Here is a 15,781-nt window from a genome sequence, read left to right as displayed (position 1 = left end):
CCTCCTGCTGCAGCTTCCCAAGTAGCTGGTACTACAGGCACCACCACTGCACCCAGCATAAGTCTTCTCTTAAAGTGAAGAAGACAAGTATGGATACTTGTTCATTACTTAAGAGTTCTCTGCTTAAAAAGTGGTTCCTTCAGGCGGGGAGCAGTGGCTCATGCCTGTAATCCCAGCACTTTGGGAGGCCAAGGCAGGCAGATCACCTGAGGTCGGGAGTTCAAGACCAGCCTGACCAACATGGATAAACTCCGTCTCTACTAAAAATACAAAAATTAGCTGGGCATGGTAACGCATACGTGTAATCCCAGCTACTTTGGAGGCTGAGGCAGAAGAATTGCTTGAACCCGGGAGGCGGAGGTTGCTATGAGCCAAGATCATGCCATTGCATTCCAGCCTGGGCAACAGGAGTGAAACTCCATCTCAAAAAAAAAATGGTTTCTTCTTTTTTTGAACAGTGAAATATTACTATCAGTATGGTAATGTTTCTAGGTGTTTTCAATTTATGACACTTTAAATAAGCTTAGCCATACAACACCACTACAGATAGAAAACTCTGTTGTGAATCGCTGTAACAGACTTTAAATTTGCTTGTTTTGAATAAAGACAGACAAATTTATGGCAAATTTATATGTTAGAATAAGGTTTTCATTATTTTCTACTGATATTAACAAATGAGAGTTCTGTGATCAAGTATATTTTTTTCAAAGCTGGGTCAAACAAGAATTGGCCTCTTCAACAGAACTTTTCATATACTAACTTGTACAGTGATTGTCCAAAGGTAGAAAGATGACATAAAGAGGTTTCCAAAAATAGCTAGGCACAGTGAAGCATGCCTGTAGTCCCAGCTACTCAAGGGACTGAGGCAGGAGAATTACTTGAGCGTCAAAGTTGAAGTCCAGCCTGGGCAACACAGCAAGAACCTGTCTCTAATAAAATTAAACAAGGCCAGGCATGGTGGCTCAAGCCTGTAATTCCAGCACTTTGGGAGACTGCACTGCAACCTAGGCTACAGAGTGAAACTCCATCTCAATAAAATAAACAAAAAACACAACAACAACAACAAAAAGGAGGTTTCCAAAGATAACAGAACCCTTTGAGTATAGAGCATCTCAAAGAAGCTTTATCAAGGACCGTATTTTGGGAAACACTGCTGCAGAAATCTTTCAGATCTTGAGAACTTTACTAGGCCAAGAATGATAGCCCTTCTGAGTGGAAGCAAGCATATAAAGGAGAATCAATCTGCATAGCTACCAAGCAAAACACAAGAAAACAAAAGCAAACTAAAAAAGCGTTGTATTGGTATCATTATCCCTGATCTCCTGAACATAATAGTGAAGTCTCCCCACCCTTAGACTTCTTACATCGCCACAAAGAAATGGATCTGTGGCAGCCAACTTTCAGGAGAACTCCCAATGAACTGTAAAGGTCCTAGTAGTCACACCCTTGTGTACTTCCCTCCCAACGGAATACAACGGAAATGGTATGTCACTCCCAAGATTAGATTATTTTTAAAACTATGGTTTCCGTCTTGGTAATTCTCTCTCTCAAATCACTTGCTCTGGAGGAATCAAGCTATCATGCTGACAAGAGCCAAATTTAGAGAGGCCTTCCATAGTGAGGAACTGAAGCCTCCTACCAATAACCAACCATGTGAGCGATTTGTAAGCAGATCCTTCAAGTCAAGCTTTCAGATGACTACTGCCCTGGCCAGTATCTTACCTGTAAACTCAAGAAGGACACTAAGCCAGAACCAACCAGCTATGCCTCTCTGATTCCTGACCCTTGAAACTGTGAGGTAACATTTGTTGCTTTAAATCACTAAGTTTAAGGGTTTGTTATGCACTGCATAACACTTACCTATCACTACAGATAATACAGGACCACTGCTCCATCCTCCCCTCAATCCCAGAAGAGACTATCATCTACTTCCTCATCAATATCACTAAGTCACAATCTAAGACATTCACTGGACCATGCTTTTTTTACTGAGGGGGTGGAGTTACATTAAAAAAAAAAAAAAAGACAATTCATGCCAGACCCCAGCCATCTTAGCTACTAGGCAATAAACTGACTTGCATATTCACATCCTTTGCAACAGAGAGAGATCAACCAGTATTTGGGGAGTTAAATGAGTACATACATTCACAAATAAAACATTTTTTAAAAAGATACAAAGAGTGGAAGGTCAAACAAAGTGTAGTATCTGTTTTGCAGGTTCACAAAAACAGAGAATTCACCCTTAGGTGTATCCTTCTGGGAAGGATACAAAAAATTTTATATTTTACATGTTAAATTTTTTTTAATTTAAAAAATTTTTTCCATTAGACAGGGAAGGAAAAATCCTGAAGTCATGATTCTAAGAAACTAGTTCTGGCCGGGCGCGGTGGCTCAATCCTGTAATCCCAGCACTTTGGGAGGCCGAGGCGGGTGGATCACGAGGTCAAGAGATCGAGACCATCCTGGTCAACATGGTGAAACCCCGTCTCTACTAAAAATACAAAAAATTAGCTGGGCATGGTAGCGCGTGCCTGTAATCCCAGCTACTCAGGAGGCTGAGGCAGGAGAATTGCCTGAACCCAGGAGGCGGAGGTTGCGGTGAGCCGAGATCGCGCCACTGCACTCCAGCCTGGGTAACAAGAGCAAAACTCGGTCTCAAAAAAAAAAAAAAAAAAGAAACTAGTTCTAAGTTTCCCGAATGTGGACACAGAAGAGCTGAAGAAAAGTATTTAAAGAGTCGCAATGTAAAGACAAATGAAAACTCACATTTTGTTTGTAAATATGAAGAACTACTATGACCTTTTAGAAGTCATATAATCCAGAAAGCTATAAGCACATGAGGCTGCATTCACCATACAAATGAAGACAAAATGTTAACACATTTGATAAGAAACACTAGTATTTAGGACAGAACACTAGCTAAAGCAATGAGACCACTGGCTTATAAAACCATCATGGCAATACTGGCCTGCTTTCCCAGGCAGTAGGGAAAATGGCAACTACAGACTGGGATAACTACAAAACGGAAAATAACTGCAGAACTAAAGCAACAGAAACACCCAGAAACCATGGGGGAAAAAAGGGAAGAGGACACGAAAAATTAGTGTTCAAGTAGTTCATAGCCAGATGTTACCCCCATCTGTCCCGAAATTGGTGAGGTATAGGAAAATTAATCACAAATATATTACAAATATACCACTGTCCTCTAAATCTAAGACACACAATCAATTGTAAGATGTATCATTATTTTAGGTAACATCAGGAAAGAAAAACTGCTGCCAATTAAACAATGACACACCATCAATAATACATATCCTAGTTTGAAAGATGTTAAAATATGGAAAAAATGCATTTAAAAAAAATTAAGTGGATAAGGTGGAATGGCTCATGCCTGTAATCCCAGCACTTTGGGAGGCCGAGGCAGGCGGATCACCTGAGGTCAGGAGTTCGAGATCAGCCTGGTCAACACAGTGAAACCCTGTCTGTACCAAAAATATAAAAATTAGTCAAGCGTGGTGGCACGTGCCTGGTAATCCCAGCTACTCAGGAGTCTGAGGCCGAAGCATCACTTAAATCTTTAAATATGCACTTTATTCCCAGAATTTGCAAAGGAGTACGCAGACATAAAGGTGTAAATTTATTTGCAAATGAATCTCAGCCCAGCAGAGACTGTTCCCTTTTTCTTATTCTTCCATCCAAAAAAGTCAGCCAGGTCCAGAATTTACGTTCTTTGTAACTCTTACATGTTTTGATGCATCTCAAATCTGAAGTAAACCTAAAAACTCTAGCCCTTATCTTGTGTTGGCTCAAGGCTGCAAAGCACCCAGGAATTTGAGCTCTTCAAAGATACCCAAATAGGTTTACAAATTCAGTAAGAGGATTCTGACACATCTAAATAGCACAGAGATCAATGATTACACACTATCAGAATTGGCTGCTGTCTGGTTCTATAGTCCAGACAGCAGCCAGCTCCCTTTCTCTCCTTCCTCACCATAAAAATAAATCGATGACATGAAACCACACTTATTTACTCCTTTTTTTTTTCCTGGTAAGAAAACCATCTACAAACTCCATAGTTAAATATTGTCAATGACAATGTACTGGGACATACCACAAAATGGAATGCCAAATCTATACGTTATAATACCATGGTTAAAAATCTCTACTCTAGATCACTACAACAGCCTGGGTTATATGACCCTCAACTTAAGAGTGACACAGCCAAGGCATCATAGCTCACACCTGTAATCCCAGCACTTTAGGAGGCCAAGGCAGGAGGATTACTTGAGCCCAGGAATTCGAGACCAGCCTGCACAACATAGCGAGACCCTGTATCTAAGCAAAAAAAAAAAAGATACTGGCTCAGTTCCTAAAACTATCTTCTACTTGAATGCATGTGAAGGATTACTCCTGGTATGTACTCTCCCCTATGACGGGGACTTACTACAGGGGTTGAGGAGAAATTTTATATAATATAAAAAAAGATGCCCAGCCTCTAACTGACTGCTTTTTGGAACTAATCAGACTGACTGTGAGCCACCACTTCATTTACAAGAAGTGAGCACCAAGTGACCAATAGGAAATCTCTAGTGGGTATTTGGACCTAAGAATATTTTGTGTCAAGGCCGGGAGCGGTGGTTCACGCCTGTAATCCCAGCACTTTGGGAGGCCGAGGCGGGCGGATCACGAGGTCAAGAGATCGAGACGATCCTGGCCAACATGGTGAAACCCCAACTATACTAATAAAGTACAAAAATTAGCTAGGTATGGTGGCGCACGCCTGTAGTCCCAACTACTCGGGAGGCTGAGGCAGGAGAACTGCTTGAATCCGGGAGGCAGAGGTTGCAGTGAGCCAAGATCGCGCCACTGCACTCCAGCCTGGCGCCTGGTGACAGAGCAAGAATATTTTGTGTCTGGGGCCCTTGAGTGGCTGCTCCTATTGCTCCAACCCTGTGAAATATAATTCATTTTCAATAAAGCTCTGCTTTTGTTGTTTCATTCTTTCCTTGCTTTGTTTGTGCATTTTGTCCAATCCTTTCTTCAAAACACCAAGAACCTGGACACCCTCAACTGGTAACAAATGCCTATACTTACATATTAGTTTAAGTTTGATATTTCGGAGAGCTGAGATGATGGGTAAATCAGTACTGAAAAAGCACTACTACTTAGTTCTTCAGTAGGGAACATTACTGTTTAGAATGAATAGTACATCAAATGAAATGCTCCTGGTTGTTTTGTATCACGAAAGACATTTTTAAAAATGCTCCTAGTTAAAAATAAATAAATAAATAAGTAAAATGAGTATTTTGGCCAGGCACAGTGGCTCATGCCTGTAATCCCAGCACTTTGGGAGGCCAAGGTGGGTGGATCACCTGAGGTCAGGAGTTTGACACCAGCCTCACCAACATGGTGAAACCCCATCTCTACTAAAAAATAAATAAATAAATAAATAAATACATTACATACATACATACATACATACAAAAAAATTAGCCAGGTGTGGTGGTATACACCTGTACTCTCAGCTACTTGGGAGGCTGAGGCAGGAGAATCACTTGAACCCAGGAGGCAGGGGCTCCAGTGAGCCGAGATTGTGCCACTGCATTCCAGCCTGGGTGACAGAGCAAGACTCCATCTCAAAAAACAAAAACAAATAACAACAATAAAAAAACAAATATTTTAAATAACATCCTAAAAAGCTCATTCATTTGTTTTCTTTGTTTTTTTGGTTTTTTGGGTTTTTTTTGAGACAGAGTCTTGCTCTTTCACCAAGGCTGGATGGAGTACAGTGGTGCAATCTCGGCTCACTGCAGCCTCCACTTCTCAGGCTCAAGCAATTCTCATGCCTGAGCCTCCCAAGTAGCTGGGACTCCAGGCATGCGTCACCACACCTGGCTAAATTTTGTATTTGCAGTAGAGACAGGGTTTCACCATGCTGGCCAGGCTGGTCTCAAACTCTCGACGTCAAGTGATCCGCCTACCTCGGCCTTCCAAAGCGATGGGATTACAGGTGTGAGCCACAGTGCCTGGCCAAAAGCTCATTCATTTTTAAATTAGTTCGGCTTCTAAACTAATTCATTTCTGAAATATCCCACATTAACAGATGTTAAAAGTAAAGCACAGAAAATTCAAATTATACTCTTGTGGTTATGAATCAAAACTGGAAAAAGAATATATCCCTTTTAGATGCTAATAATGGCAAAATATCAACCAAGAAACTGATAAAATTCCTTACTTTGAAAAATTTACTTTCTAGTGGGGGATGAGATATTCAATAAATAAAAACAAAACTAGTAAGTATGCAGTTGTTCTTCTGTATCCTCAGGGGCTTGATTCCAGCAGCTGCCTCCTTCTACATACCAAAATCCACATATCCCAGGGACTGAACCTGCATACAGATAAAAATCAACTCTCTGTATACTCAGCTTTAAAATGCTGGGAATTGGGGGGGGGGAAATCTGCATAGAAATGGACCCATAGAGTTCAAACTCATTGTTTCAAGGCTCCACTGTACTATATGATATATTAAAATGTGAAGAAAAATAAAGTCAATTAAGGGGATGGGGGAGGTATACCGATCTCACATTTTGTTAAGTTGCATCTCAAATTGACACTTTGAGAAACTATCCTAAAGGGTAGAAATCCTCATTCAGGGAAGGGAAAAATACAAACATGAGAAGGAAAAACATTAAAAATGTGGGAATATATGATATGTTAATATAAATGTATATAAAATGACCAAGAATGTTTTCTCCAATTTCATCTAACAACCAACTAAAGGTGAAAGGTTAAAAACAGGAGAGCATGATGGAAAAAAATACGAATACCACACATATTAGTATTAATAGCATTACACTAAGAAGTAGCTATTATTTTTTCCCTAACAACATTAAGAAACAATTCTAACAGTGGCCACTTCTCCTTTCAGAGGGAAATGTGAGGCAATGAACTCGGTTTTTTTTTCGTTTTTAAACAGAACTAAACTCATGCAAAGTAAGGAAACATTTTCCCTCCTACTGAATTTTGATTACATTTCTAACAATTACTTATTGAAACTGTTTTCCCTTTCAGGAAAGAGAAGGCAATGGAGATATTCAATCTTAGTTTAAGCTAAATTTTTCAAAAGTCTGACAGAAATGCACAAAGTGTCAGGACTTAATGATTTCTCTTCTTAAGAACCCACAGCCCAAAAAAGGAAATAATTGTTCAATAATTTCTGAATGCTTTCAGAATACAGTGGTGTCTAAAAGAAGAGGGGAGAGAGGAGAAAAACCAAAACTGTCGTATGCAGAAAGCCAAGTAAGAATATGTTTCAAGGACTAACCAGACTTTCATTCCTAGCACAATGGCAGAGTATATACCCTGGATAATTACAGAGAAAACAAAGACAAAGTGAATGCAGGAACTTTGAAATATAAGGATTAGGACTGGATTTTGCCATGGAGATTTCAAACAAACCCAATAGTAAATCCAAAGTGAAGACGCTAACAGAGGAGCTGAAACTATGATCCCTCAATGGAAAGGTGAACAAGAAAATGGGCAAAGAGACAACAATGAAATTTGCCTACTTTAAGCTTAGCAATGGGTGAAGGAAGAAAAAACATTCTCCCCTGAAATTTCATATCCTCAACCCACATGGATTCACAGTCTGAATTCCTGCTACCTGAGAACATTAAGGAAGGATTTAATCAAAAGTAGTCCAGGAAGTGGTGGCCTCAAGGCAACTGGTAGAAACAAATACAAATACAAATCCTGGAGAAATGCAAGTTCTATCCTTTGAGGCAACAATTTCACTACTCAGAATCTTAGGAAGATACATATAAAATAGCTTCACTGTAAACAAAATCTAGAAATATGTATCAATGTAAGGTCTTTTAGGCTAACTGGAAAATTTGAAGTAACTGGAAGACCATGAAAAGGGGAAGAGATCAACCGCCTGCTTGCACCTAATTAACTTTGAAACATTCTCTGTTGTTCAATTGGACTGGGTAACTCACCTTGGTCAACCTCATTGACTCCAGACCCTACGACCCCCTCCCAAGTTGCAAAAACTGCCCAAACCTATAAAACCAACTCCTATCCCACTGCCCTCCGCTGACTCTCTTTCTAGACTCAGCCTGCCCATACCCAGGTGAATAAACAGCCATGTTGCTTACACAAAGCCTGTTTGGGAGGTCTCTTCATTCAGAGTGAACATTTTAACAATCAATAGGTAAATTACACAAATTATGGCATATCAAACTAAGACTATGCAACCATTAAGAATGTTGTGGACCTGAGTACTGACAAAAAAATAAATAACTCCAAAACATACTGAAAAGAAGAAAAAGTAAGCTTTAAAAATATATGTAATTTACATTAAAAGAGGTATAACTACACAAACCTATAAATGCATACAAAGGACCAGAGAAAAGCACACTCAATTATTTGATAGTTGGAAATGGAGGTGGAGAAAGAGGACATACTGTATGCACTACATACCTTTATTATTATTTGGCTCTTTTACAAAAATGTAGAAGTATATTTTTTGTATAATTAAGAAATAACTCAATGGATGATGAAAACATTCACATAAAAACATACACATTCACAGAAGCATTATTCATAGTAGCCAAAAACCAACCCAAATGACCATTAATTGAGGAATGAACAAAATGTTATAACCATACAATGAAATATCATTTCACCTTCAAAAAGAATGAAGTACTGACGCATTTTACAACACAAATGAACCTCAAAAACATTATGCTGTTTTTGAATGAAGCCAGTCACAAAATACCACATACTGTATGATACCACTGATATGAAATGTCCACAACAGGCAAATCTATAGAGACGGAAGGTAGACAGGTGGTTGCCAGGGGCTGGAAAAAGGAGAATGGGGTAATGAAGAGTGACTACTCATGGACACAAAGGTTTCTTTTTGTGATGTTCTAAAGTTAGATTATGGGTATGGTTGCACAACAGAGTAAATACATTGAAATTATTGAGTGTAGAAAATGGGACTATATTATGGCATGTAAATTACATCGAAATAAAAATTTTTTTGACCCGGTACAGTGGCTTGTGCCTACAATCCAAGCACTTTGGGAGGCCAAGGCAGGAAGATCACTTGCAGCCAGATGTATAATACCAGCCTGGGCAACATAGTGAGACCACATCTCTACCAAAAAATAAAAAATTAGCCAGGCATGACAGTGTTATGCACCTGTAGTCATAGCTACTCCAGAAACTGAGGCAGGAAGATTTCTTGAGCCCCCAGGACTTCAGGTTATAGTGAGCTATGATCTAGCCACTGCACTCCAGCTTGAGTGACAGAGAGAGCCTGTCTCTTTAAAAGAAAAAGGAAAACCTCAATGGGTAGAATAACTAAATTAAACACAGGTGAAGAAAGAATTACTACTAGGAAGATGGTCTGAAGAAATTATCCAGGATATAACTCAGAGAAATAGATAATGAAAACATAAAAGGTAGAGAGATCCCCCCCACCAAAAAAAAATTAGGGAACAGAAAGCAACGTTTTCTATAAATGTTTCTTAAATAATAATGCCTGAGAATCTCCCAGAATTGTTTAAGACAGCAGGTCAATGAAACCCAATTAATTCTAAGCAGCATAAATAGAAGAAATTCAAACTTAAACATCACTGTGAAAACATGAAACACCAATTAAAAAGAGCTAATTCTGGCCGGGCGCAGTGGCTCACGCCTGTAATCCCAGCACTTTGGGAGGCCGAGGCGGGTGGATCACGAGGTCAACAGATCGAGACCATCCTGGTCAACATGGTGAAACCCCGTCTCTACTAAAACTACAAAAAATTAGCTGGGCATGGTGGCACGTGCCTGTAATCCCAGCTACTCAGGAGGCTGAGGCAGGAGAATTGCCTGAACCCAGGAGGCGGAGGTTGCGGTGAGCCGAGATCGCGCCATTGCACTCCAGCCTGGGTAACAAGAGCGAAACTCCGTCTAAAAAAAAAAAAAAGAGCTAATTCTAATGCCATACATAAAAGACGAATTAAATACAAAGTTATAGAAATTAGAAGGCAGGCCCAGTGCAGTGGCTCACGCCTGTAAGCACTTGGAGAGGCCGAGGTGGGCGGATCATGAGGGCATGAGTTGGAGACCAGCCTGACCAACATGGTGAAACCCTCTCTCTACTAAAAATACAAAAATTAGCTGGGCGTCATGGTGGGCACCTGTAATCCCAGCTACTCAGGAGGCCGAGGCAGGAGAATCACTTGAACCTGGGAGGCAGAGGTTGCACTGAGCCAAGACCATGCCACTGCACTCCAGCCTGGGCTACAGAGCGAGACTCTGTCTCAAAAAAAATAAAATAAAATAAAATAAAATGTGGCTGGGTATGGTAGCTCACGTCTGTAATCCCAGCACTTGTGGAGGCCAAAGCGGGCAGATCATCTGAGGTCAGGAGTTCAAGACCAGCCTGACCAACATGGAGAAATCACGTCTCTACCAAAAATACAAAAAAAAAAAAAAAAAAAAAAATCAGCCATGAGTGGTGACTGGCACCCGTAATTCCAGCTCTTGGGAGGTTGAGGCAGAAGAATCACTTGAACCCAGGAGGCGGAGGTTGCGGTGAGCCGAGAATCGCGCCATTGCACTCCAGCCTGGGTAACATGAGTGAAACTCTGTCTCAAAAAAGAAAAAAAAAGGGGAGAGGATGGCACATATTCTCAGGACCTCCTTAGGGCTGTGTCATGGGGGAAAAAAAAAAAAACAAAAAAACGAGCCTCATTTTAAATGAACGAGTATGTTATGTGAATTATTTCTCAGTAAAGCTGTCAACAAAAGCAAAAGTTTATTAAACAAAAAATAAAAGATAAAGTAAATACGAAAATGTTAATTGTTGAATCTACACAAAAGTTACAGAGGTGTTACACTGTTTCTTTCTACTTTACTGCATGCTTGAGATTTTTCATAAAAAAAAGTTTCCAATAAAAAATAACAGTAAAATAAATGCAAAAAACAGCTAAGGTCCAGCACTTTGGGAGGCCGAGGCGGGTGGATCACGAGGTCAAGAGATCGAGACCATCCTGGTCAACATGCTGAAACCCCGTCTCTACTGAAAATACAAAAAATTAGCTGGGCATGGTGGTGCGTGCCTGTAATCCCAGCTACTCAGGAGGCTGAGGCAGGAGAATTGCCTGAACCCAGGAGGCGGAGGTTGCGGTGAGCCGAGATCGCGCCATTGCACTCCAGCCTGGGTAACATGAGTGAAACTCCGTCTCAAAAAAAAAAAAAAAAAATAGCTAAGGTAACAACTAAAAAAAATTGTTGTAGGCCGGGTGCAGTGGCTCACACCTGTAATCCCAGTACTTTGGGAGGCCAAGGCAGGTGGATCACTTAAGGTCAGGAGTTTGAGACTAGTCTGGCCAACATGGTGAAACTCCATCTCTGCTAAAAATATAAAAATTAGCCAGGCATGGTGGCAGGCACCTGTAATCCCAGCTACTTGGGAGGCTGAGACAGCAGAATCGCTTGAACCTGGAAGGCGGAGCTTGAGTTGAGCCAAGACCATACCATTGCACTCCAGCCTGGGCATCAAGAGCGAATCTCCGTCTAAAAAATAAATAAATAAAATTGTGCGTAACTTCCAAACTAGCAGAGGTAGGAAAAACAAAATGAGAAAACGGAAAAAGAAATCAATCCAAAATAAGGAAAAACAGACATAGGAAGAAAAGCAAGACAAATGAAAAGCACTTAAAAGGAAAGAAATATATCAATTACTCATTAAAAATTGGACTAGGTTCTTTAGTAAACAGTAAAGAATATTAGATTGGATGGTTAAAAAGTATAGTTGAGATTTTTAAAAGATATTACTAAAATGTAAGATCACAGAACGGTTCAGAGTTAAAGATAGAAAAAGATACTAGGCCAAATTTTAAGAAACGGCTGGCATAGTTATACTAGTATCAAGTCAAACAAACTTTAAAGCCAAAAATAATAAAAAAAGATAGAGAATAACTATACAATGATATATTTACCATGACCATAAAACCTGTATACACTAATAACAACCTCAAAATACATACGCAAAGGAAAATTTACAAATCTGTCTTCACAGAAAATTTAACACCTCTCAAAGTAATGAACAGCTCAAGCAGACCAAAAAATAAACGAAAGGATTACCAAATTGAAAAACAGTCAAAAGATAAGAATAAGCATTTAATAGAGGGGCCACAAATGGTCCCAAAACACATACAATTACACTCAATTATTCTTACTAGCTAAGGAAATATAAAGCAGAACCATAAGGAGTATCTTTCACCAAAATAAGTCAAGTGTTAGGGAGAATGTGGTATACCTGGAACTCATGTACTACCAGTAACAGCACAAACCAACGGAATTACTTTGGAACAGTGTGGTGTTATCTAGGAAAATGGAACAGACATGCCATAACCTAGCACTTGCACTTGTAGATCAATACCTTAAGAGAAAACCATGAAAATGTGTTACAATATTTAAAGCAGCACTGTTAATAACACGTTAGGAGTAAAACTGATCAAGCGTGATAGTTTATACCATAAAATACTACTTAGCCTCAAAAATGTACTGCTATGGCTGGGCACAGTGGCTCACGTGAGCCTGTAATCCCAGCACTTTGGGAGGCTGAGACAGGTAGATCACGAGGTCAAGAGATCGAGATCATCCTGGCCAACATGGTGAAACTCCATCTCCACTAAAAATACAAAAATTAGCTAGGTGTGGTGGCACGCACGCACCTGTAGTCCCAGCTACTCAGGAGGCTGAGACAGGAGAATTGCTTGAACCCGGGGGACAGAGGTTGCAGTGAGCCAAGATCACGTCACTGCACTGTGGCATGGGAAAAAAAGCGAAGCCCCCTTCAAAAAAAAAAAAAAAAAAGTACTGCTAAAAGTCAGAAAAGAATTACTAATGGTATGGTTCCATTTACTTAAAGTTTAAAAACAAAATATATTGCTTAAAATAAAACTGTAAGGAAAAATAAAAGATGACAAACATATAATCGAAGACAGCAATTTACTATGGGAAGGAAGCAGTGAAGTACAATCTGCAGTATATTTAAAAAAAAAAAAAATGCTTTAGTGTCTTCTCAAAAAAAAATTAGGACATAGAGGAGGTTTCAAAAGTAATGGCAACTTTTATTCCTTAAGCAAGGTGACTATTTTATAAAGATTCTTTAAAATATTCACCTATGGCTCCCTCACTCCTTCCCTCCCATAAAAAAATATTCACCTAGGCCGGGCGCGGTGGCTCACGCCTGTAATCCCAGCACTTTGGGAGGCCGAGGCGGGTGGATCACGAGGTCAAGAGATCGAGACCATCCTGGTCAACATGGTGAAACCCCGTCTCTACTAAAAACTACAAAAAATTAGCTGGGCATGGAGGCGCGTGCCTATAATCCCAGCTACTCAGGAGGCTGAGGCAGGAGAATTGCCTGAACCCAGGAGGCGGAGGTTGCGGTGAGCCGAGATCGCGCCATTGCACTCCAGCCTGGGTAACAAGAGTGAAACTCCGTCTAAAAAAAAAAAAAAAAAAAAAATTCACCTATGATTTTCATTTTTATATTTTAGCTTTTTTTGAGACAGGGTCTCACTCTGTCGCCCAGGCTGGAGTACAGTGGCACAATCTTGGCTTAATGAAACCTCCGCTTCCTGGGCTCAGGTGATCCTCTCACCTCAGCCTCCCAAGTATCTGGGAACACAGGTACACACCACCACACCCTGCTAATTTTTGTAGAGATGGAGTTTCGCCATGTTGCTCGGGCTGGTCTTAAACTTCTGGGCTCAAGTGATCCTCCCACCTGAGCCTCCCAAAGTGCTGAAATTATTGTAGGTGTGAGCCACCATGCCCAGCCACCTATGATTTTTTAATTCTTTTGTAAGCATGTTTCATTACCTTTTTTTTTTTTTTTTTTTTTTTTAGGACACTCTTAAATTGATGGTGAAGGGAAATAAATCAACCGGGTGGTAACAGAACTGAGGCAGAGTCAGTTGTTTGCTAGGAGAAACTTCTGCATCTGTAAATACTGAAGGGAAGGATAAAGGTGAGAGGAAGGTGGTGATAAATGACATGTAAAATATCTGAGAAAAAAAGAGATTATCTAGATGCTGAGTACAGAATTAGAGACTTTACAAGAGAATGTGTTTTCAATGGTTGTTACGTCTATACAGGAAAATATACACATTTTTAAAAATTAAAATCACCCCTTGATCTCACCATCTAGTGATTTCCTTGGGGCAGTGATTTTTCTTTCCATTAATCTGTATTTTCTAATATCCAACAATGAATATGTATAAAATATTTCTTAAATAAAAATATGATCATGCTGACAACAGTGTGGCAGAAGTACTGGAGAAGTTAAGACTGAAGACAGGGAAGACAGACTGAAAGCTACTAGAAAAAAATTAGAGTTGAGACATTTCTAGTGAACAGCTAGAGGAATAAAAGTTCATTAGGATGCAGAATGAACTAGATTTGGTGATAACTGATGTGAAAAGTGCGGAAGAAAGAGAAGAAATGAGGGTGACCCATGAGTATTAGTATGGATAGATGGCAGTGTTCTTAACTATCAAAGAAATACAGAAGAACCTAGCTAGGCATGGTGGCTTCTTGGCCTGTGATCCCAAGTACCCGAGAGGCTGAGGCAGGAGTTGAAGACCAGCCTGGGCAACATAATAAGAGCTGGTTTCCTTAGAAAAAAAAAAAAAAAAAGTTGGGGGGAAGAAAGGGGCAAGGAGGAAGGGGAAGATAAAAAGGAAGGGGGAAGGAAAGATGGACAGGGAGAAAGAAGGGAGAGGTGGGGAGAGGAAAGACGAGCAATACAGGTAGCTGGTGGTTACAAAGGGTTGGAGGCAACTGAGATTAAGATTAGTTTCGGACCTGACCAGTTCAAGTTTCCTGTGAACTTTCAGACTGATAGAACAAAACAATGGAACCAGCCAGAGCTGAACGACGACTGTTCCCTTTAAATGGAGCTGCCCTCTTTAGGGTGGGCATGCTATCTACCATGAATCCAATGTGTGTTACATATACCTTAAAACTGCTTGGCTCCAAGAAGCAAAGGGTTTACAACCCTAGAATCAAATTTTAGTTTCTCAAGCTAGCTCCGAAGTTATGTGTCTAGTATTACGAAAATGAACACTCCAAATGAAATATTTGTTTTCTGAAAACCCTGATTCAGAATGAAATAAAATACAGTTCTGTATCTTTCTCTCACTGATCTCTGTATTTCATGCCATAGATGGAAAGCAGTAAGCAGCGCTAAGTCTGACAGAGTTAATGTTTCATTTAAGCCAACCATTTTCATTTTACTTTGGAAGAATAAATTTTTTTTCTTGTAAAAATACAAGTCAAATTTTTTACCTTCCAGATTTGGGCAGGCTAGGCTACCTTCAAAGATCTCAATATATATAAATTAAGAAGTTACATAAATATCATAAAGCATGTTATGTGGTAAAAAATGTAGGTTACAGTCAGGTCTGGCACACAGAAAGTATTAAATATGATGAATAAAATAACTGGTAATACTACCTTCAAAAGGGTGGAAGTTTGGTTTGACCAACAAATCGAACTACAAATCTCATAAAAGAACTATGTAAACTACGTGTTAGCATACCAGGGTATGTCATGTATTTCAGCAAAATGCAAACTTAAGACTGTAAATTAGGTGCTGTAAGGGATATTCTATTGTCTGAAGGTTTATGTTCCTGTAAAATTCATATGCTGAAATCTAATTCCCAATGTACTGGAATTAAGAAGTGGAGCCTTTGGGAAGTGACTAGGT

The 15,781-nt window shown here is 39.8% G+C and overlaps 1 protein-coding gene across 3 annotated transcripts in view; it reads right to left on the bottom strand.

Annotated features, from left to right (window-relative positions):
- Nucleotides 1-15,781, bottom strand: part of UBE2W (ubiquitin conjugating enzyme E2 W) — an 82,960-nt gene that overhangs the window by 41,678 nt on the left and 25,501 nt on the right. Inside the window, exon 1 of one of the 3 annotated variants that reach the window (XM_032251194.1) lies at nucleotides 11,536-11,563. The exons of the other annotated variants lie outside the window; for them this stretch is intronic. Coding sequence (XP_032107085.1) covers nucleotides 11,536-11,538 — 3 coding nt within the window. The 5' untranslated portion in view covers nucleotides 11,539-11,563. Of the gene's footprint in view, nucleotides 1-11,535; nucleotides 11,564-15,781 lie in introns of those variants that run through there. 3 annotated transcript variants of the gene reach the window in all.

Source organism: Sapajus apella, unplaced genomic scaffold, assembly GCF_009761245.1.
Source record: "Sapajus apella isolate SASKATOON/1434 unplaced genomic scaffold, GSC_monkey_1.0 scaffold3, whole genome shotgun sequence".
NCBI classification, from domain to species: Eukaryota; Metazoa; Chordata; class Mammalia; order Primates; family Cebidae; genus Sapajus; species Sapajus apella.
This window is presented reverse-complemented; position numbering and strand designations above follow the sequence as displayed.